This window comes from Phocoena sinus, chromosome 9, assembly GCF_008692025.1.
Source record: "Phocoena sinus isolate mPhoSin1 chromosome 9, mPhoSin1.pri, whole genome shotgun sequence".
Taxonomy (NCBI): domain Eukaryota; kingdom Metazoa; phylum Chordata; class Mammalia; order Artiodactyla; family Phocoenidae; genus Phocoena; species Phocoena sinus.
The window spans coordinates 52,675,501-52,698,041 of record NC_045771.1 but is presented as its reverse complement, the minus strand read 5'-3'; the positions used below and the strand labels follow the sequence as shown (position 1 = coordinate 52,698,041).

Genomic DNA, 22,541 nt, shown 5'->3' with positions numbered 1-22,541 from the left:
AGCAGGGCCGGCGGGCCTGAAGCGCGTCCCCCCCGTGGGCTCCGGTGGTGCGGCCCGGGGCGGCCGCGGCGGGGAGGCGGGAGGCGCAGGGCTGAGGCACAGAGGGCAGCATGGCGTACCCCGGGCACCCTGGCGCCGGCGGCGGCTACTACGCAGGCGGGGTGAGTGCTGCCCTCCCGGGCTCGCGGCCGGGGTGCGACCCCTGGACGCCGGGGGCGCCGAGAGGCCACACGTGGCGACTCCGCCGGGGCGGCTCCCGGGCGCCCCCGCCCTGCCAGCCGCCTCTCCCCAGGCCCCTGCCGACCGGCCTCTGTCTCCAGCGCCCTTTTTCCCTCTGTCCCTTCTCCCCTCGGCTGGCTGCGCGGGGCCGGGGCGCGGGTAGTTTTGACCCAAGAAGCCCACCCTGTGACTCCCGGATCCGCGGCGTGAAATCGTGCACATGGGGTGTTGCCTTCCTCTCCGCCTTCCCTGAGAGCAACAGCCATTTTAATCTAGAATGGTCCTGCGGTTTACTTCTCCCTCTCTGAAAGAAAGTGGGAAAAACAGGAAAGTCAGGGAAAGTCCGTTAGAGTCAAAGACCTCCGGGAGGAAGGCCGCCTCGCCCTGCGTCAGGGATGCGCGTCGCGTCGTCGTGGGAACTGTTTCCAAAAGAGAAAGTTCCCTCGCCTTGACACACCTCACCCCTCCCGAGGCTACACCTGTTTCAAAACGCTTTAAAAATACCGTAAACGCTAGAAAAATGTAAGTTGCACGTCCAGGTTGCGTTTATCTCAGTAGCCTGCGGGTTAATGGGGGTTTAGTAAAGTTGCTTCACTCACACTGATGTCACTGTCAAGACTACTCATTTTGATGTTAGCTGCCGGATTTTAAATAATAACGGGGTGAGAATGGGAGAAAGGGGAGGAGTGATTGCAGGTAGAGGGTTCCGGGTGGCAAACGACTGACAGCGAAGGCCTGGCAATTGCCTGGCTTTGCATGAGGCACTCAGTGGTGAAAGAATAAAACTTAGTCAGCGGAATGATGCATTTGTTTCCTGTTTTACAGTATGGAGGGGCTCCCGGAGGGCCTGCGTTTCCCGGACAAACTCAGGATCCGCTGTATGGTTACTTTGCTGCTGTAGCTGGACAGGTTAGCTTTTCCCTTTAACATTAAAGGACTGTCAGATTCTACATTTGTATTAACCTTTGTTAGAGTGGCACAGAAAAACAGCTTTTCCTCTGGAAAAGAATTCCTTTGCTTCCGCACAAGGAAAAAAAAAAGAGAAGTTCATAGGCAGTTACTTATTTTTGAATATTCAGAACAAATTAGGACAAAGGGTTACTCGTGTTTATGTTACTTTCAGAACTAAACTTGTGATTGAATTAGGGTCAGATTCAACAGAACAGGCTAGTATAAATGTACTTTGAAGATATGTAAGGTAGAAAGATGTCTTTAGAACTGAATCGTCAGGGTCAATAGTGGTTTCCAGAGAAGAAATACCAGATCTGCTGAACGTTAAACCCTTCTTTGTACAATTAAAAGCATGTGGTACTAGTAATTCTGTAGCCAGATTCTAGGGGACACTTTGGGTAGAGTTTGATTGTTAATCAGTTACCCCCTTAGGAAATAGGTATGTATGGTAAAAACCCACCAACTTCAAAATAAGAAAGGTACTGTATTATTCTTACTATCTGGAAGTTCGTCTTCTGAACAGTTTAGTTCCTCTTTGATGCAGAGGCTGTTACCAGGTCACATCTTTCATGTCCTTATCAGGTGTTGTGGTCTGTTGACCCAGAGAGAGAATTAAGGTCAGCACCCCAAGACCATTCACTTCTTTACATTCTAAGTCATAGGACAGGCGGTAGTGCATCTTGAGGGAGGCCCCTTCCCCAGCTCCCAGGTCAGTGAGTGTATATGGTAAATATACTGTTGGTATAACCCAAACATGTCCAGAGGGGGTGTCTGTGCTTATGAATTCAACTTAGCTTTGTTTTGATCAAAAGCTAGAAATAAGACGATCTTAATGTGAAAATGCCTTAGACTATTATGGAATTACAACCACCTTTCAGAATAGCACTCTAAGAAATACCATTTGAGAAACACTGGAAAATTGAGTCTAAAACTGAAAGAGCTGCCCCTTAAGTATCTGCTTCATCTGTTAGTGATCAGTATCTTTGAAACCACAAGACATGGCAAAGCTCAAGACTCCTTATTCTTAGATTGCCTGTGCCTGCAGCCATGTAAGTGACCCCCCCTGCTTAGCTTTCAGCAGCCCTGGCCTGCAGCAGCATGCCCATCGTTTTTCACATTATTGATCATGCCCCTCGTCTAGAACATATAATAGTCATGGACTTGAGGATTGAGGTATTTTATTTTAAAATCCCTATAAATAACATGTATCTAGTTGTGACCTAGGTCAGCCAGTGAATAAGCACAGGGAACCTGTCTCCCAGGTATAATCGAGATCCAAAAAAAAACAGTTCATCGCATGATAAGCAAAGGTGATCACAGAGGACGCTTTCTCTGGGAACCAGACTTTTCATTTACTGATGTCATCTGTGTACCCTGCTCTCCACACACCCTGACAAAAAAAAAAGCTAGAAAGAGTAATAAGACTTTTAATCAACTACATAAATAATTTTATTTTAAAATGCTTGCTTTGGCAGATTCCTAGCTCAGACTGAGAGTAGTTCAAGACAGAAACTAGTTTTATTCATGTCTCAGTGGAAGAAACTGAATTCACCTCACTGTTTTATTAAAAGAGGAATCTTATACTTGAGAACATTTATGCCAAGTCCAATTCGGGAATTTAGTACTACCAATACCTTTTCATCATTTCCTCTAAAGTATAGGTGTAAGCAGCTTTCAGACTTGGTTAATTCTTGTGTAATGATTATTTAAAATAAAGCCTGAAATTGAATGCCTACTTTACCTAGGTATTAAGAAATGTATTTTTTGTTTATGGCCCTAATTATACATTTGTGGAAGAGGCCCTAACAATTTGTCTTTCTTTCTGTAATTAAATTGTTATGGGAAGTAGAGTGAGGAAAAAGAATGCCTACTTTTAGCAGGCATCCCTTTAAAAAAAGTCTCATGCATGATAATATTCATTTTCTTTACCATTATTGCTACACTGAATACTGAATGTAAACAAAGAACTAGAAAGTACAAATCACGATTGTGATTCCTTTTCCTATTTTTTTTTTTTTTAAAGGATGGACAAATAGATGCTGATGAATTGCAGAGATGCCTGACACAGTCGGGCATTGCTGGAGGATACAAACGTAAGTTAGGAGCCCCAAAGTGTCTCTAGAAATACTCTTGTATTTCATATTTCAGATGTTACTTGTGATTATTATAGCCTTCAAGGAATCTGAGCTTTTCTGATCCAGCAAAGTTAAGAATTTCAAAAGCTGAATTCGGTTGGTTCTTTTGTATTTTAAAATGTTAATTTGAAAACAGTTCTTACTGAATCATTCCACGCTACCCACCGATTTAGTGGGTTTCTTGGATTTGGGTTCCATGTATCTGGAACCATTCAAACCAATGACAGTCTATATGGCCTCCTCAGAAAATGAGGTAAGGTGCTGAAATGAAATCCACCAGGTCAGGTGTTGTTAATGATAGGAGCTAACATTCACTGCTGACAGTTTGCCAAGAGCTTATTCTGTCTCTGAGCCTGGTGGCACTTAGGGCTTTGAGTGGCCTGTCCTGCATGCCTAGTTCTGAGTAGTTGGTCCTACCCTCCCTTTTCCCCGGTGCCTGGTCTCCAACCCCTAGTCCTCAGGGAGCCAGTTCTGCACTCCTGGTCTCAACTCCTGGCAGCATGAACGCTCACCTTGACATCCCCCAGGTCTTTCCTCTTTCTACATCAGGCTAAGTAAGACGTGCCCTTCCTAATTTCTAAACTCTTTACAGTAATCCTCCTTCCTGCCACCCCCAAGTTCCTCACAGACTGCCCCTGTACTTACACCTGCTTCCTGCCTTTTGACTCTGCATGAGCTGCAGAGAGGGAACTCCTGCCAAGATGCTGCATCCCACACATGCCACATGCTTCTCTTCAAATCATGTCTTGACCATGATAGAGAATAGTGTCTTGGCTAATGTACATGACCTACCAACTTCTTTGCCAGTTGTTAATTGAGACAGAACATCAGATCGAAGCCTCAACTTCCCAGTAAGCTGTGAATTAAAACACTCAAACTAGGGAATTCCCTGGCTATCCAGTGGTTAGGACTCGGTGCTTTCACTGCGTTGGCCCCGGGTTTGATCCCTGTTTGGGAACTAAGATCCCTTAAGAAAAAAAAAAAAACAACACTCAAACTAGAATTCACAATTGAGGACCCGTAGTGGCCATTTTTGACTGTTTGATATGGCACAGTTACTAGGTGGCTCTCTTTTTAAACTACTTGCATATCCATTTTTATCATCCTTTGTTTTATGACTTCAGTATCCAATTAACATTTCCTAGTTGTGGGAATTAATACAAAAGAGGAACCTTCTGCAATTCTGTCATCTACCCTGGTCCTAAACAAAAGAAGCCCTTTTCTAGATTAGGGAATTTTTTTTTTTTTAACTATTGTAGGCAATACATTTAAATCATTAGTTGTTAACCTCAAGCAGTTGGAGCTGGTGAACAAAGAAGGTCTAATAGCAGGGTTTACAGAAGTGAGCCATGTCACAACATAGACTATTATCTACGCCCTTTCAGTAGAAGAGGTGTGGCCGGTTTTCAAATCGAACAAAGTGGGCCGTATATCCTTGGAGAGCAGTCCTTTTAAAAATTTCATTTGAGAAAGCTGCATTTACTAAAGATCTTAGATCACTGAGTTATAGAAAAGACATATCCTGAATCATCTGGATCATGTGATTGAATGAATTTGCTTGCTGTCATCGGGTTATGGAGGCTGTAATGAACCACAAAACCATCTTGGTTGTGAGATGTCAGAGTGAGTGTTGTAATGCAGAAGTTATACAGCCATTGGTCTTTTCAACCCAGCTTCCAAGCCAGAAAGTGCGGACAGGTGCTAGGAGTGGCAGGGGGGATAGAGAAACCTATGGCACCTTCTTAACCAGTTTAAGAGGGAGCAGTCATGCCTAGAGGTGGCGCTGATGAGGGAAGTGGCTCTTTTTTCCTCGAGTGTAGTAGTTGTTCCTCTGTGGTAAGGTTGAGAGAAACAACTGCAGGTGGGATTTTCCTGCTAGGTCTGTTACGTTGTGGATTTCCACTAGAAGAAAAGTTGTTTGAGGTATTTTAGCAGAATGAACAGGAGAAAGGAGATAGAGAGTCAAGATAAAATTATAACAAAGATTCTTTTGAAATTATTTAAAATAGGATTAGCATTAGTAAAAGCTCTTTCTGGGGGAAAAAAAATACTATTAAAATTGAACAAGAGTTCTGCTCGCCCAAACTTACTAGATGTCAGTGTTCTAACTCATTGGAACTGCCCAGAATGGTGACTTTTCTGTTTTGTTCACTGCCTACCTCATTCCCTCCCTTCTCAGTCCTCTCACAAAAGAGGACCAGATTTCTGTTCTCCCTGGCAAAGAGCTCTAACCTTTTACTCTCCTCCTCTAAAAATCCTGAGTAGCTCCATGGTGCCCATATAAAACAAAAGCTAGACAGCCTCCCAGGAATTCAGTCTCCTCAGTGATGCAGCCTCATCTAACGGTAATTTCTCCCACTTCCTTTGCCTGTCCGGACTTCACTGCTTCTCTCTTTGCTTATGCAGGTCCCTAGCTCTACATGGTTGTCACCAAATGTCCCAAATCTTTTCTGTTGTTCAAAATTTGGCTTAAATGCTGCTTCTTCTACGAAGTCTTTATTACCAAGAAGGAGCCTCTCCTCAACATCTGGTAGTTTTTGGTGCCTCCATTATGGCTTACCATCCTTTACCTTGTGCACATGACTTATCTTTAACTTTAGACTGTCAGCTGGGCCAGGTTCTAGTGTCACGTTTGTATCTCCAATGTCCCTGGTACCCTGAGCCCTGCACATAATGAATATTTAATAGGCATTTGATGAATTAATGAGTATAGAATACTTCCAAAAATGGAAAAATCATATACCCATATTTGCATTTTGACTTAAGAAAGATTGATATTTGCCTAAGGGATTACACATTACTTTTAAGTATCAGTGAAAATCAGAAGAGTCCATTTAAAAACCATATCCTCCTTAGGCTCTTTGAGAGGGGTATACAGCTTCCTACATAGGGATGAGAATTCAGTCTCACATGTTCATTCATTTGGCCAACCAACACATTTCTAATGGACACCTACCACGTGGTAGGTGCTGGGGTCTGCAAGCGCCAACAGTGCCTGGGGAACACGGTGAAAAGCACTGGGGTAGGTAAAGGGTTTACCTTTTACTGTAAGCTGTGGGGTCACATCAGAGGGGCCAGTAACCCAGACAGAGATCCGGAAAGTTTTCCTTGCAGAATCAGTACTTCAACTGAGGAGAAATGAAAGTTGAGCAGAAATGATGCAGACCAAGAAGTGAGTGAGGTAGGGAAGCTGTGTTCTGGGCAGATAGAACAGTGTGTACCCAGAGATGAGAGGGAGGATGGTTCAATCAAGGAACTGAGAGAAATTGACCAGAGGTAGCTTATGGGGTTGAATGAACAGTAGGAAAGGAGCTAAACTGAGAAAATATGTGTATGACCTTATATGCCAATTAAGGTGTTTGGACTTTATCCTGAGGGCAGTGGAACACCTCCACTAGGTCTTAAGTAGAAGAGCACCTATTTCCCTGGCTGTACGACCAAACTGGGGAGTATGGGTATGGGGAACGTGGAGAGTCAGGGATACCAGTTAGGTGGCCCTTGGAGTCAAACAGATGAGAGAAGTGCTGACTACACTGGGGATAGGACAGTGGAACTGGAGTTGGATGGATCCTAAGGCTGTTCGGAAGGTGATCAAATGTCAAGGGAGAGGGAATTGTGGACTTTCCCAGGTTTCTGGCTCAGGGGGCTGAGTGGGTCATGGTGTCATTCATAGACGTGGGAGACAGGGAGTGGCTGCTTCCTGGCCGCCAAAAGCCTCGCTTTACATCCAAACACAGTTGGCCTGTCCTGTGGCATCAGGTCCTCTGGAGTGGTAGTCCTTACACTGCAGCAGCTGCAGTATCACCTGCAAGGTTTGCTAAAACCAGATCACCGGGCCCTGCTCTAGCATTTCTCATTAGGATCTGGGGTGAGACCTGAGAATTTGCATCTCTAAACAGGTTTCCGGGCCTGCTGGTCCAGGTTGAACCAGCTGCTTTAATGTGAATATATATCCTCTGGGGATCTTGTTAAAAGCGCAGATTCTGATTTTGTTGGTTTATGTTAAGGGCTGAGATGCTGCAGTTTTAAAAGCTCCCAGGTGAGGAAGAACAAAGAGTTAATTACAAGGGAACACCCATAAGGCTATCTGCTGATTTCTCTACAGAAGCTTTGCAGGCTGGAAGGGAGTGGCATGATATATTCAAAGACTTGAAAGGGAAAAACCTGCAAACTAGGATACTCTACCCAGCAAGATTATTATTTAGAGTATGAGAGAGAAAGGATTTCTCAGACAGACAAAAACAAAAACTATTGCTGAATACAGCAATACAAAACATATCCTGAAAGATATATTGAAAGGTCTTCTCTAAATAGAAAAGAAGCAAGAATCTATAGGAAAGAGAAAAGCACAATTGGAAAGTAAATCATTTAAATAAGCCAGTATCCAGATTAAAAAAAAAATCCAAAAAATATTTTTTAAAGCGATGATAACTACAAAGAACAGCAAAAGGATAAACATGAAGATGTAAAAGAGGACATCAAAATCATAAAATGTGGGGGAGGACAGTAAGAAAATGTGTTCTTTTTTTTTTTTCAGAATGTATTTGAGCCTATATGACTATCAGTCTAAAGAAACTAGATATAGTAGTGGGTTAACATAACTTGAAAAACAGGGTAACCACAAATCAGAAACATACAGTAGATTCACAAAAACCAAAAAGAACTGAACACAAGCGTAATACAAAAGAAAACCATCTGTTACAAGGCCTGCACTTGCCCAGTTTTAAGACCAAAGAAAGAGCCCAGAGTCAGCAACAGAGACATCAGTGGTTTAATGGATGGGGGAGTTTATACATCTGAAGCAAGGTCCTGGAGCAACACCCCACCGTGTGCAGCAGAAGGTGGGCAGGACATGGCAGCAGGCTTCACTCCAGAGGGGAAGGGGAGACTGCCAGTTATAAGGCGGGGTTACCTCAGGTGGGCTCATTCGTTACCAGGGAAGCCAGCAGAGGGGCACTCACTGCCCCTTTGATAAGAACTGTCACCAGCTGGGGCCCATGGCAAGTACGTAGGAAGGTCAGTCCTGTGCATAGGGTATAGGTGACACACGCCCTGGTCGGGCAGAGGATGTACAGAGAGCAAGAGAAGAGCCATCTTGAGTGGCCTGACCATACACCATCAAACCACAAAAAGAAAAACGAAAAGAAAAAAGAACAAAAGCTCCCAGGTGATATTAATAACAGCTAGTCCAGGAATCACACTTGGAGTAGAAGAGTGGCCTCAATCTTGACTACTCACTAGAATCATCTGAGAAGCTTTTAAAAAAGAAAAAAATAAAACTAATGCCTGAGTCCCATAGTCAGATTCTGATTTAATTGTTCTGTGGTGGTGGTGAATATACTTAACAAAAGTTTTTGAGAGTACATCTTAAAACTTCTCACCACACACACAAAAGGTAGCTATGTGAGGTGATGGATGTGTTAATTAACCTTATTATGGTAATCATTTTGCAGTATATACATATAGAAAATCATTACAATGTACACCTTAAACTTACACAATGTTATATGTCAATAATATCTCAATAAAGCTGAAAAAAATAATAATATTTGTTCTGTGGTGCAGCCCAGGTGTCAGGATCTTTTAAAGCCTCTGGGTGATTCTGATAAGCACCCAGGTTTGAGAACCTCTGGTCTCCACGAGAGAGACTTCATACCTCCACACAACTTAAAAATCAGAGTGGGGCTTCCCTGGTGGCGCAGTGGCTGAGAGTCCGCCTGCCGATGCAGGGGACACAGGTTCGTGCCCCGGTCTGGGAGGATCCCACATGCTGCAGAGCGGCTGGGCCCGTGAGCCATGGCTGCTGAGCCTGCGCGTCCGGAGCCTGTGCTCCGCAACAGGAGAGGCCGCAACGGTGAGAGGCCCGCGTACCGCAAAAAAAAAAAAAAAAAAAAAAAAAAAAAAAATCAGAGTGAAGGACCAACCAACTCTTTCTCAAAAGTGTAGCCTCCTCTCACCTCAGAGAACTGTCTCTGTGGATCAGGTGGAGGTTGAAGGACCAAAATAGAAACAGTCCCCAACCTTTTATTTCAGGGTTCCAGGATATGCCAAACAGAGGAATCTATTAAAAGTAGAAAACCTATAGTTTGTAATGTTTGGAGACATTACAGTAATAAGAGTTAGCTTAGTTGTTTTAAATTCACTTTTGTTAGAGATAAAAATGAAGCTAGTAACAGCTGTAAAAAATGTTAATTCTGTGTGCATCTTAACAAACTTGTCAAATTTATGCTAGCTTTGCCCACGTGACCATTGTCACTTCTTTCTAGTTTTACCGCTTCTTTGTACCTCAGAACACTTCTTCAAAGTCATTGGTAAGGTGCAAGGAATTCTTTATTTTTAATTTGTTAATGCTTAGAGTACCAGTAGGCCATTAACCAATAAGTGTATTCTAGTTTGGTTGTCTAAGTGAGGTATGGAAATGCCCTCAGAACGTCCTTGAACTGTAAGTAAACTAAAAAGGTTTCTGAACAGTGGCCATCACTAAGTGGGTCATCAGGTCTTAGTCCAGAATGCTCTTGTTTAACACACAATTCTAGCAAGCGTATTTATCTCATTGTCAGTGAAAAGAGGCCATAGGCTGGTTGGGGTAGGAGGTGACCATTCAGTGTCTGACATTAAAGGGAAAAGAAAGAAAAACAAATGATCAGACTCAGAACTGGCAAAACCAGCTAGAGTCAACTGTGAGTAGGAACAAAGCAAACTAACCCTCCCATTCACCGTGGTGGATAATAATACACTGTGGTTCATTATGGTGAATTGAACTCACTATATTACAGTTTCAAAGGCAAGAAAGAATATGATACTTTTTAAAAACTATGTTATAGAAAAGTTTAAGCTTATCCAAAAATAGAGTTAATTATACAGTGAACTCCTGTATACCCATCACTCAGCTTCAACAGTTATCAATGTGTTGCCATTCTTGTTTTATCTGTAATCCTGCCCATGTTCTTTTAAAGCAAATTCCAGATCTCTTAATATTTATTCCACCTACAGATAACTTCAGTGTATACTTTTCTTAAAGATAAGGACACTTTTTCCCCCCAATTTCAAAACCATAAATCACACCTAAAAATATTAACAGTACGATGCAAAACTTTTAAAAAAGATTTCTATTAAAGTTGTTAAAATCAAATTTGGGTTCTGGAAGGAATCCTATCTAGCTGGAAAAAAAAAAATCTACTTCAAAGCTCCATGAATTCAGTTCCATGTAGATTGAGCAGCATATAAAAATAAAAGTGTATAAATAATCACATTCCTAATTAATTTGAATGTATCCAATGTAATGTGAATTTTTGAAATTGTATTAATGTGTATGTACTTTTCTTGATTTAACAGCTTTTAACCTGGAGACTTGCCGGCTTATGGTTTCAATGCTGGATGTATCCTTTACCTTGATTGTGGGCTAGAGTATTTTTTCTGGATAAAAAAAAAAATCCTTCCTGAAGGAATTCATCTAAGGATTAATACCCGGTAAACACAAAGTGACAAATGACCACAAAAAAGTTTTCCGAAATCATTAGCTTTCAAGATGGTATTTGGCGTGAAAAAGGAAGGAAGTTTAGTAAGTAGACCATTCGTTATTTAAGAATTTGAGGAAGCATCAAAGACAAACATATAGAAACCGAAGCAGTCAGGGAAGCTTTTTCACCGTGACATCGATTGCCCTGCATGATTCAAACCCGGCCTTCAAGCAATGGCATTTTTCACATCACAGTTCTTAAACTAGTTTAGCCAGTGCTGATGGTATGGTTCTTTCATCCCACATCATTTTCCAAAAGTAAAAACAGTGGGTCTGGGAGGGCTTACCAAGGGAGTGTTAGGGCTAAAGAGGACCCGGGACAGAAGGACAAGCAGCATAGCCTGGGCCACCCAGAAAGTGCAGCCCAGTTTGGTTGTTACAGGTGGCTCACAATGGCCTCGTTATTTCCTTGTAATCACATCGTATCAATTATCTTTTTTCCCCAGGGGAAATAGGCACTCAGCGCTTTTTTTCCATAGGCCTTTTTATTATCATTAGTCTCTTGTCCTATCATGTCCAAAAGAATGTATAACATTTTTAACCTTTTCAGCAGAAAGAATATTAAATTCCCTTATCCTTGATCTTTGATTTAATCATTACAAAATGTTGCAAAATAAAGTTGCGCTAATCCTTGATTACAGTTCAGAGAGATATGTCAGGCACAATGGGTTTCAGCGAGTTTAAAGAACTCTGGGCTGTACTAAACGGCTGGAGACAACACTTTATCAGTTTTGACAGCGACAGGAGTGGAACAGTGGATCCCCAGGAATTGCAGAAGGCCCTGACAACAATGGGTGGGTATGACTGACTCCACCTCTCTGTTCATTGGTAGAAGTAATTTTTTTTTTTAATTTCTAAAACTAAGTGCTACATGAAGGTGGTTTCTGTTTGTAGAAGTAGTGCATATTCATAATTTCAATGAGCCCTCTCAGTCCTAAAAATTTGGGGGGGCTTGATTATTTTTAACGGTCTTTTTGTAATCCTTGATTTTTATTTTATTTTTTTTTTGCTGGCTGATTTTTCTTCCTTTCAGGATTTAGGTTGAGTCCCCAGGCTGTGAATTCAATTGCAAAACGATATAGCACCAATGGAAAGATCACCTTCGATGATTACATCGCCTGCTGCGTCAAGCTGCGAGCTCTAACAGGTGTGTCCTTTGAGATCACTGTTAAGCATGTCTGGCAGGATAACTCTTTTCTCAGAAATTTTTTTCACATTACTAAGTAATCTGCCGTTAAAATAATCCTAACTAAATTCCCTGGTGGTCCAGTGGTGAGGACTCCATGCTCTCACTGCTGAGGGCCCAGGTTCGATCCTTGGTCGGGGAACTAAGATCCCCCAAGCCAACAGTGTGGCCAAAAAAAATCCTAACTAAACTTTACTAAAATGTTTCAAAACATAACAAGCTAACTGATGACGTTTTTGATCAGAGTATCAGCAATATTCTGTGATTTCTCCCCAGAATGTGAAATACTTGAAAAAAGTGAAATTACCCATTGGTAGCTCTTTCCTGTTTCCTCCTGTTGGAAAGATTTAAAATGGTGGTCTCTCTCAGATGTCCTTCTTAAATGTAGCTGTATCAATAATCTCTACTTTTCTCTCCCCTCTATTCTTTTACTTTCTTTTGTTTTTTTTTTTTCTGGTTTCGTTCCTCTCTTTAGCTTTTTACCCTTTTTAATATCTGGTTTTATGATTTTTTTGCATCCTGACACAAATTTGAGGGTGGATTTTCTTACTAAAGTAAATCCTTTTCATTTAATAGGACAGAGCTCAAATGGGTGGAATATCTGATCACAGCTGTTTGTCATATTAAGGACTCCATCCCTCTATTTCCTAATTAAGCAATATCTGTGTTATTAAGAAGTCGGAAATTCTGTGCTTCCATCACAATTAAGGAATGGTCTCAGAAGTCAGTGCAGCTTTTACTGACTTTCGGATGAGGTGTCTCCTTCCAGCTCTATGTTGAGAAAGACAGTTGGCCAACTTCTGCATGTTGTGTTACTTGGTTGCATATTAAATCTATTCATATTGGTACAGTTGGTTTCTTTGCTTTGGTCTTTTGTTTATGCTGGCTGGTTGTACAATTGAAATGTTACTGCATTTTGAACCCAGTGCCAACATAATTAACTATTATAATTTCAGATAAGAGGCTTAAAAAAACTCATAAATTTTACTGTGGTGTTTTACAGACAGCTTTCGAAGACGGGATACTGCTCAGCAAGGTGTTGTGAATTTCCCGTATGATGATGTAAGTCTCAGTAAATTTGGAACTGACAAAATACAAAAATGCACATATTTTCGGTTTAGCAGTTGCTGCAGTTATGAGTACACTTTAAAAAGGCTTGTGTGTAAACATGTTTATTTCTTATGCTTCAAGGTGTGTTCTCTTCAGTGTGCATTAACTTCTCAGGTGACAGTCCCGCTCAGTTTCCAAGGACGGAGAGGTGGCCTGTAGAGCAGAAAGTGCATAGGCTTTGGCCTCAGAAGGGCTACTTAAGGAATATCTGAACGTCCTGACCCAAGTTCCATTTTCCCTGAAAGAGGGGTAATCAGCCCGGCCTTGCAGGAATGCTGCAGGAATGCTGCAGGAATTAGCAGTGCCTGGGGCCTCAGTGGTGTTGGAAGAATGCGAAAGAAAACTGAGAGCAAAGGCAGAGTCTACTGCTGTGTGTTTGGTGGTGAAGCAAACATTTCACAGCAAACACTGATGCTTCTACACTGAGGTTTCTGATTTGCAAGGGAAGGGTCAGATATTCTGTTTCTGGGCATCCATATACTGGCACACTAGAATTTATTTTAATAAAGCAGATTTTAAGGGAATAAACCTTTTTAAAGTCAGTCTGGTAGAACAGTGGGGTAAAACTGCAGTTCTGAAGTTCCCCATGGGATAGAATGGTATAAACTGTACTGTTACTTGTATTTGTAAGTAGGTGCCTTTGATCATGACCACGTCTAGAGTAAGATATTATTTGGAATTTAAATAATTCTTTGTGCATTGGCGTAAGATGAGCTTCTTGTAAGAAGCTTTGATGTGAGAAACCCATTGGGTTTTATATTAGATTGCTTCCTTCAAAAAATGAACCTTTGGGCTTCCCTGGTGGCGCAGTGGTTGAGAGTCTGCCTGCCAGTGCAGGGGACGCGGGTTCGTGCCCGGGTCCGGGAGGATCCCACATGCCGCAGAGCGGCTGTGCCCCTGAGCCATGGCTGCTGGGCCTGTGTGTCCGGAGCCTGTGCTCCGCAACGGGAGGGGCCACGGCAGTGAGAGGCCCGCGTACCACAAAAAAACAAAACAAACAAACAAAAATGAACCTTTCCACTCATCATTTACTCCTGTTTTGAAAAGGATTTTTTTAAATCCACAATTCAAATGAGAATACCAAAAGGTAAGCTGCCTAAAAATAAGCTAGGGTGTATTCTGTGTTCTGAGGTCTGCAGTGTAACGCTGACTTTTCTCTTTCAGTTCATTCAGTGCGTCATGAGTGTTTAAGTCAGGAGGAAGACCTATGAAGATAATCCACATTCATTCCAGCTGGAGTTCTCCTTTGCTCTTTGCCTTCAGTAATTGTGTGCAAACTTACACAGCCACTTTTCCTTAACAGCTGTTGTAAAGGTTTATTACTTTATGTACAACTCAAGTTTTTAGTTTTGATAATATATTCTTTGGAATGTTATTAATATCAGATCCGGTCAGTTAAACACCATTTAGAACTTCCTTGAGCCATTGTTAATCATGCCTTATTTTCTTGCTAAGCCTCTTTTATGTAAATTTAAGTGTGCAAATTGTTTAAGGCACATTATGTATTTTTCATTGTAAGCTACTAAAACCTTTTCATCAGACTACAGCTGTTGTCGTCCCTCTTTTAGTAGAAGGGCTTTTCCGTGGTATTGAAAGCTTTATGTGTGGAGTATTCTCATCATGTAAATGGTTTAGACCCACTTGGATGCAAAAAAAAACCACCACCAAAAAACAAACCTGGTAATATATGTCAGGAATCTCCTGAGTGGAAATTTAACACAGCTTAAAGGCTTACAGATATTTTGATGGCTGTATAAATGGAAACTGGTTGAATAATTTGAGTGGCAAATACTGCCTGTCATCAAGTTCCTTCTTGTCATCATCCATGTAGACCTTTGCTAACTATACTTAAAAATCTTGAACATTATGAGCTTAACTATGTAAAAAAGAAAATTGATAGGAAAAGACTAAAGGAATGTATGAAAATATTAACTGTGGTTATTTTTGGCTAATGGGATTCTAGGTGACTAATTCCCTTTATGCATTTCAGTATTTTCCAGGTTTTCTATAATGTGTGTGCTTTCTTTTTAAAATCAGAAGATGCTAATTTTTAAACGGTGATACATCCATTTTGATATGCCATGTGTTCACACTTACATTAAAAAATATACACAGTACATAGAGAATGGACTTGAGGACATCGGGAGGGGGAAGTGTAAGCTGGGACGAAGTGAGAGAGTGGCATGGACATATATACACTACCAAACGTAAACTAGATAGCTAGTGGGAAGCAGCCGCATAGCACAGGGAGCTCTGTGCTTTGTGACCACCTAGAGGGGTGGGGTGGGGGGGTGGGGTAGGGAGGGTGGGAGGGAGACACAAGAGTGAGGAGATATGGGGATATATGTATATGTATAGCTGATTCACTTTGTTATACAGCAGAAACTAACACACCATTGTAAAGCAATTATACTCCAATAAAGATGTTAAAAATACATATATACACAGTAAAAGGACTGGAAAGAGTATATAAAAATGTTGATGTGGCTTCCAGTGGAAGTCAGAATTATGAGCTCATTTTCCCCCTTCCCGCCACTCTTCCAAATATTCTCTGACAAGCAAGTATTACATTTATAATGGAAGACATTTTTTGTTTTAATTTTTAAACCATGTACTAGTAAGGTCTGGATTCTAATGCTGGCTGTGCCTCTTACTAAATACGTGGTTTGATCATTTTAGATAAACTCAGAGCCTCAATTTCCCCATCTTGGAAAGGAGGTAATATATGCCTCCTGGGGTAGCCTGAATATGAAAAAGTGCTGGCATGATAAGCACCAGTAATGTTTCTGTTTCTTAAATTTAAAGCTGGCCTGGTTTGCTCTTTTTAGCAAAAGAGCTTAACAGACAAAACAATGAAATTAGTCTCCCTGCCAGCAAAATATCTCTTACTTTAGGGCACAATGTGAGAGTAACCGTTCAGATGATCAGTTAGTTGTCAACGAAAAAAATAAAACATTTTCTAAGCATCTTTAGCCTCATTCCACTAACTTTTTTCAAATATTGCGTGCACGCTCTCTCTCTCCCCCCATATGTATATATATATATGTATATATATGTATATACCCACACACAGAGATATATACATTTAACAAACATTTATTAAACCCTAACTTATGTATTTCTGTCACGTAGTCACACTCAGCCTACATCTCAGAATGTGAGTCAACCTGCTTTCTATTAATTTCATGGTGAGCCTAGGTTTCATTCCAGATATATCGTCTGTGAGGTCACAAAGCCTGGCTTGAGCCTGAGCTGTACAGAAGAGAACTAATGGGGGCTCAGAGGACCGGGAGGCAAGGAACTCACCTTAAGAGTCCCAGCACCTAGAGGCTTCAAATTCATCAGGCTCCTCTGAGGAAATCGTAGTTTAAGGAAATGGTCATTTCCTGGGTGACCAAGGTGGTAAGGAAGAAGGCCCTTGCTGACCAAAGGTTATGCACCATTCTTGCACCATCTGACTGCTTTGGTAGGTCCCAAGGTGTGTTGCATCAGTCATGGTTCTGAATTTGCTTTTGAGTAAGTGCTAAAGTGTTACAAAACTGTGTCTCTGGAAATAATTCAGCTTTAATTATTGATATCCTTATCTCCTCCACTTCTACTTTCACTGTTTCTTTCTGAAAGCGTACAGCCTGGTCTTCAGTATGTCCTGCAGTTAGAAAGTTTCCTTCCCCTTGACAAATGTGACGTATCCATCCTCTTTCTTTAACACAGCCAAAATCCTCGTTACAAGTGAATCTCGTGTTGCCTTATTTCTGTTTTATGGTGGGTTCTGTTTTACTCATTATATACATCCAGTGCAGCCTCACTGCCTTCTTCAAAACTGTTCTTTGGTCTACTTTTCTTAGAGCATGTAGTTGGAGCATAATAAAGCTGTGAGCTCAAACTTGAATACTTCAGTCATTTGGAGAATTAAGTTTCTCAAATCACCCCAACTCAAGATTTAATTTAATTTTGGGGATGAGTGCTTTATCATGGTGTGTCAAGAGATTTGTGATGATAAAGTACTTACAGCCCTTTCTGAGCACTTCCATAGGAATGTAGCCGCAAGAGGCCTGTGCTTCCCCGGGGACAGTTGGCATAGATTTGCCCCACAGCAGTCATATTAATCAGAGCTCTCACTCCTATTGAGCCAAAAAGTCTAGACTCCACTTCTGCGTGATGTACCAGGCGGTACCGTCAGCCCACGAAATGGCATGTGAGCGAGAACTTCTGCTATCTCTGATCTAGACTTTGCTTTTGCTTCGCTGAGTGTGTTACTGTTTCAGTGTTTATCTTAGTGGATTATTATATGCCTAAAATACTAGAAATTGAAGAAATGGAGCTATATGTAATCACCATTTTTTTAATCTCATAATAAAGGTACAAACCCTTAGTCAACGACTTCTGTTTTTCTCACATTAAAACAGTACTTTACTTATAACTGCTTTTTTCCTCAGCAGACTAGGAGCTGAAGGCAAGGAAATTCCAAGTGCCAGGGTACCAGGGTAAAGACTGGTAGATGAAAGGGCTGCTGAGGAGGTGATGAAAAGGCCAGGTGGAAAAATTCTTTAGGCAGTGAATTCATGGACCCAAACTGAGCCCATCCAAGGCGCAATGCTTTACAGTCTGACACAAGTGAACTCATTAAATAAGCACCACTGCCTGGGCTCTAGGACAGACTATAGTAAATTGATCCTTATTAGGGTGAGGGAGAAAGTGTTCATGAAATAAGGCAGGTGGATAGAGAAGACTCCATATGTCACCCAGCTGGGGCAACTGTCCAACAAAGTAAACATTCAGGCTTCACTAAAGATCATGGTATTTCTCCCCATGCCGATGGTCCATTCTAGAACCGCGTGGAACAGAAAAGAAAAGAACCCCCGGCAGCATGCCCACAGAGCTTCTGAGAGAGGAGGAGTGACTGGGAGAAAAGCAGGATTAAAGCGAGTCATGCATCAAAATAACATAAATCTTTTATTGAAAGTCACTTTATTGATGTTACAGTGAGAGTAACATAGAAAAGCGTGGTACCTTATTAGCTTCAGAAGTGAATACTAATAAAATTGTGCCAGAAATCTGAACCTTAAGTTACAGTGACCTTTAAAAACAGCAAGATTTTGTTTACCTACATATAACAACTTTATAACTTGAACAGCCATGAAACAAATTGCACTTGATCTGGAAAGCAGTCGCCATATATTTCAGTTGCTGTTTGCCAAAACCCAGTAATAATGTTTAAAGTAGCTTAAGAACCCGAAGTGCAGAGTAGCCGAGAGAATATAATGTTAAAATGAAGCCAAACTATATACACCTGATTACCTGGTTACCAAAAGTGAAACGGTGCCGCCATTAACACTTCCCCACGCAGTGTCTTCCACTAGCTGTAGATGGGACATCACCCCTTGAAGATGATAGATGTGGAAAACACCAGTGCACACCTACGCTGGCTAACATATGAACTGCTATGTTTAGGTAAAAATGCTCCGTTTTTAAAAGAAGTCTTTTTGTGATGCTACATTGGAGAGGCAAGCCTCTTCCAGGAAGTTAAAAAAGGAGCACGTGCTTATTATTCTGAATAAACCTTTGCTAAGCATCTCTGAAGTTAGTGTAAAAAAAAAAAAGTTTTCCATACAAAACAAAGATGTTGGGTCATTTTTACCCATTAAAAAGACTGGCTGTAGAATCACAGTTTGATTTTGTACTGGATTAGAAAAGTGGGGATTCTCATCAGGCAGTGATACACATGTATAATTTAGCAAGAACTCTTGTATTATTACTGAATAAATGTATTAATTCCTATCAGCACTTTCTGTATTGTGTTATCTAGTGTAACTTAGCACCACTGTGTTTAAAGATTTGGGGGCTCTTTGCATTTTTTAAGAGCTTGACCATCAAAACACAAATCCACATCTGAAACTTCATAAAACGAGAGACTAAGCCCTAAAGTAAACGTATCATAGTATAGTACAGTATTGTATGCATATGTATTTTTTAACGAGAGGAAAATGCGCGTTTCTTCAAAAACTCATAACTCTTCAAAAACAGTATTGATGAATTTGTTAAGCATATTATCTCAACATTGCTAGACTCATTGTATGCCTTTTTGTAAAAAACGAAAAACAGAAAAGAAAAAAAAAAAACACTTTTTCCCTGGTTTTGATTTCAAGAACACCTAAAAGCATGAAATGATGATGTCCTTAATCCAAACCTCTGTCAGCCTTGAAGCACCTCCAGGTACGATACAGGTTCTATGAACGATGCAACAGGGACAGCCACACCAGACAATGAGGCTTTACAACAGCCAACACTCAGTAAAACTGCAAAGCACACAGGTCTGCCCTAGGCACGCAGCACTTCTCCCTATCATACCACCAGTGGCCGACCTGTGCTCTTCCACTGGCTTGGCTTCTGAGCTCTCCCTGCGCCTCTCCATTCTGCTCCTATCCAGGGCTAAATGCCCCATGACCTCCCAAGCCTTGCTGTTTCTTATCTCCCCTCCAGCCTGAAACACACCCTGACAACCAACCTCTCAGTGACTTCCCAAGTTGCATAATCCATGCCCAGATGCCGATGGAAGGCTAAAAGTGCCTCTCTCCCCTAATTCCACGCCCCAATGGTTCCCCGAGTGCCAATTCAGGCGAATAAGTGACTTACCTCCATGGCAGTGAAAGTTCCTAGTCAGGAGAAAAGGTCTGACAGCTACTGAAGAGAGAGCGACTTTGGAAGTAGGAAGGGTCTGGAAGCATCTCTCAAACCCACAGTGAGAATGCTTACTGTTTGTCAGGCTATGGATATAAATGACAAAAACACTAGGCAGGTTTTTGTTGTTTCCGAATGTTTTGTTTTTCTACCTACAAACTGAACCATAAGATGCCCCATTTGGGGGGACTCTGACAAAGAAGAAGTACTCCTGATTTCTAAGATCCGGCTCCATCTTTGTTTGCTCTGCATCTGCAGGTGGGGTGGAAAATTCCTCTTGGAATTAAAAGCACCTGCCCACAGAGCAGATGCTAGGAGCATGCCCCGAAGGTTCCCAGCAGGTGTGGCTGCTCCGACCCCCACGCCCAGACCCCAGCACACACCCAGAGCCAGATAGGCTGCTCCCTCTCAGCTGATTTTCACAAGAGCAGGCTGGGCTCCTCAGGGTCCAATAAACAGGGGACGCTGTTTAGGAAAGTTCTTAGCTCTCCCAGGCTGGAGGAAAGTTGCTGCCTCCGAAATCAGAAGTCTTAGCCCTTCAGAAAATATCTCAGAGGAGAAAAATTCAAAGTTTGAGCCTCCAATTAAGCCCTATGTTTGCTTCGTATATATTTTAAGCTAATAGAATGAGAAATTCATCTTGACTCAATTTAAGAAAAGAAGTATTTGAGTGTCAGTTTTAGAGGAAACATAGACAGGATAGAAAAAAATAATTAGAAGCATAAAAAAGTAGACATTATGCTACAAATGGGAGTCAGAACGTTTCATGTAAAATTCATGTCTACTTACCAACTGGTACGATTGTACTTAAAATATGCTGCCCAGGGACTTCCCTGGCGGTCCAGTGATTAAGACGCTGCGCTTCCACTGCAGGGGGAACAGGTTTGATCTCTCGTGGGGGAATTTAAGATCCCACATGCGGCTTGGCCAAAAAAAAAAAAAAAAAAAATGCTGCCCATAGGGGGCGTCCTGGTAGCAGGGGGCGGTGTTCTATCAGGCTGCGGAGGCAGCAGGCCTGCTTCCCTTTCCTTCCCTCACTGCCTTTATTCAGCTCCCCTTCCCATACACTCGGCAAGCTACTCGGTAAGTTCCAGTATATTCCCTTTTTAAGTAGAATAAAGTAAAATAAAATAGTCTTCTCTTTACGTAAGGATTTATTATCATGTCGAATAACACAAGGAAATATTTAAAGCACTAAATATATATGTTAAAATAGAACTACATGACAGCGGGAAATGAAGAATGGATGAGATTAATAAATGAACAATTTTGAAACACTGAAAGTGAACAGAAATACCATATTTCCTCTAGCCCATAGGTAACTATAAAAATTAAAGAAAACCTAAGAAGGTAAAAGGTAAAGCAGACACAAAAAGATCTGAGACAATAGAGGGGATTAAATTATGCAAATCTGCAAGGGGATCAACAGAAAAAATAGAGAAATGTTAAGACTGTTTGGGAATTCAAACATAAATAGTCCTTCTGTGGAAGTGCACAGAATACCTGATTTTATCTTTTCAGCAACTTCTTTTAGAAACCCTATCAATCTTATGTTCAGAAATCTATGCTGGATTGACTTTACGCAGTAACACAATTTTAAAAGCCATTTTAAAAGCAAGGCGGGTGGAGGTGGGCAGGGGAGTGAAACTGTAGTATCATTTAATAAAGCACCTATATATCAACCTGGAAAATAGCTTTGGCATTTACTTTATTAGTCAACATTTTATTTTAAGGAAAAGCACTGGGAATCTTTAAAAAAATACAGCAACCACAAATTGAAAGGCCTCCTGATGCTGCACTGTTTGAGGAGTTTATTCCTTTCCACCGATTGCATGTGGCCTGGGGGCCACTTTCTAGCTGGGAGACCCCAGAGGAGGGGGCCACTTCCTGTCTAAAGAATGAGGGGCTGGACACAGAAACCAGTTAATCTGACCAGTCAGCTCCTTTATAGCTCCATGTTTCCCACACCTCCTTTGTTGACACTCTTAGGGGAGAGATATGTGTTGCTTTAAATCAGGGTTTACTATACTGTAACAAATATGGATAAATGGAACATCTCAGGCTGCAGAGTTGTCAATCTGAAGTCTAACCTACGCACAAAACTTCAGAAAGAGAGAAAAAAGGCATACAATGGAACACAAAGGCCAAAAAGCTGCTCTTCTCTGCTTAGTATAACAGTCCTATAGTTGACTGGGGGCTATAAATATTAGTTTCATGATACAAACTGCTATGTGGCCTCTAAGTTGCTCTCCAAAATAGATACTCAAAAAAAATTAATAATAATAATAATGCTGTGCTTGCGTTTAGTGCCATGGGTCCATTCTCCCTGCTTCAGTGGATGAAAAGTCATAGATATTTAGATTTAATACATCTAGAACACCAACCATGAGTTCACATATAGGTACTTCTCACAACTAGCCACTGAAATTATAAACTTGTCAAAGAATGCGGCAAATGGCTGTAAGAATGTTTACACATTCCTAGATAGAGTAGATACCTAGAATAGAACATCAAAGGTACTATAAAATCATAGTCTCTTGGGGCTTCCCTGGTGGCGCAGTGTTTGAGAGTCCGCCTGCCGATGCAGAGGACACGGGTTCGTGCCCCGGACCGGGAAGATCCCACATGCCGCGGAGCGGCTGGGCCCATGAGCCATGGCCACTGAGCCTGCGCATCCGGAGCCTGAGCTCCGCAACGGGAGAGGCCACAAATCATAGTCTCTCTGCAAATAAAACACTTTGCA

The 22,541-nt window shown here is 41.6% G+C and overlaps 1 protein-coding gene across 1 annotated transcript; it reads left to right on the top strand.

Annotated features, from left to right (window-relative positions):
- Positions 1 to 4: 4 nt before the first annotated feature.
- On the top strand, positions 5 to 17,492 carry SRI (sorcin). The gene is made up of 8 exons (XM_032643961.1): positions 5 to 161; positions 1,045 to 1,128; positions 3,194 to 3,263; positions 10,641 to 10,684; positions 11,471 to 11,618; positions 11,858 to 11,971; positions 13,014 to 13,072; positions 14,285 to 17,492. Exons 1-8 carry the CDS (start codon positions 111 to 113, stop codon positions 14,309 to 14,311), a joined length of 597 nt encoding a protein of 198 aa, XP_032499852.1. The 5' UTR covers positions 5 to 110; the 3' UTR covers positions 14,312 to 17,492.
- The last annotated feature ends 5,049 nt before the right edge of the window (positions 17,493 to 22,541 follow it).

Bases quoted from the DNA above. Each gene is read 5' to 3' on its own strand.
- SRI (XM_032643961.1), top strand. From the start codon at position 111: ATGGCGTACCCCGGGCACCCTGGCGCCGGCGGCGGCTACTACGCAGGC. The intron at 1,129-3,193 runs GTTAGCTTTTCC...TTTTTTTTAAAG, and splicing joins TTGCTGCTGTAGCTGGACAG to GATGGACAAATAGATGCTGA. The intron at 3,264-10,640 runs GTAAGTTAGGAG...TTGATTTAACAG, and splicing joins CATTGCTGGAGGATACAAAC to CTTTTAACCTGGAGACTTGC.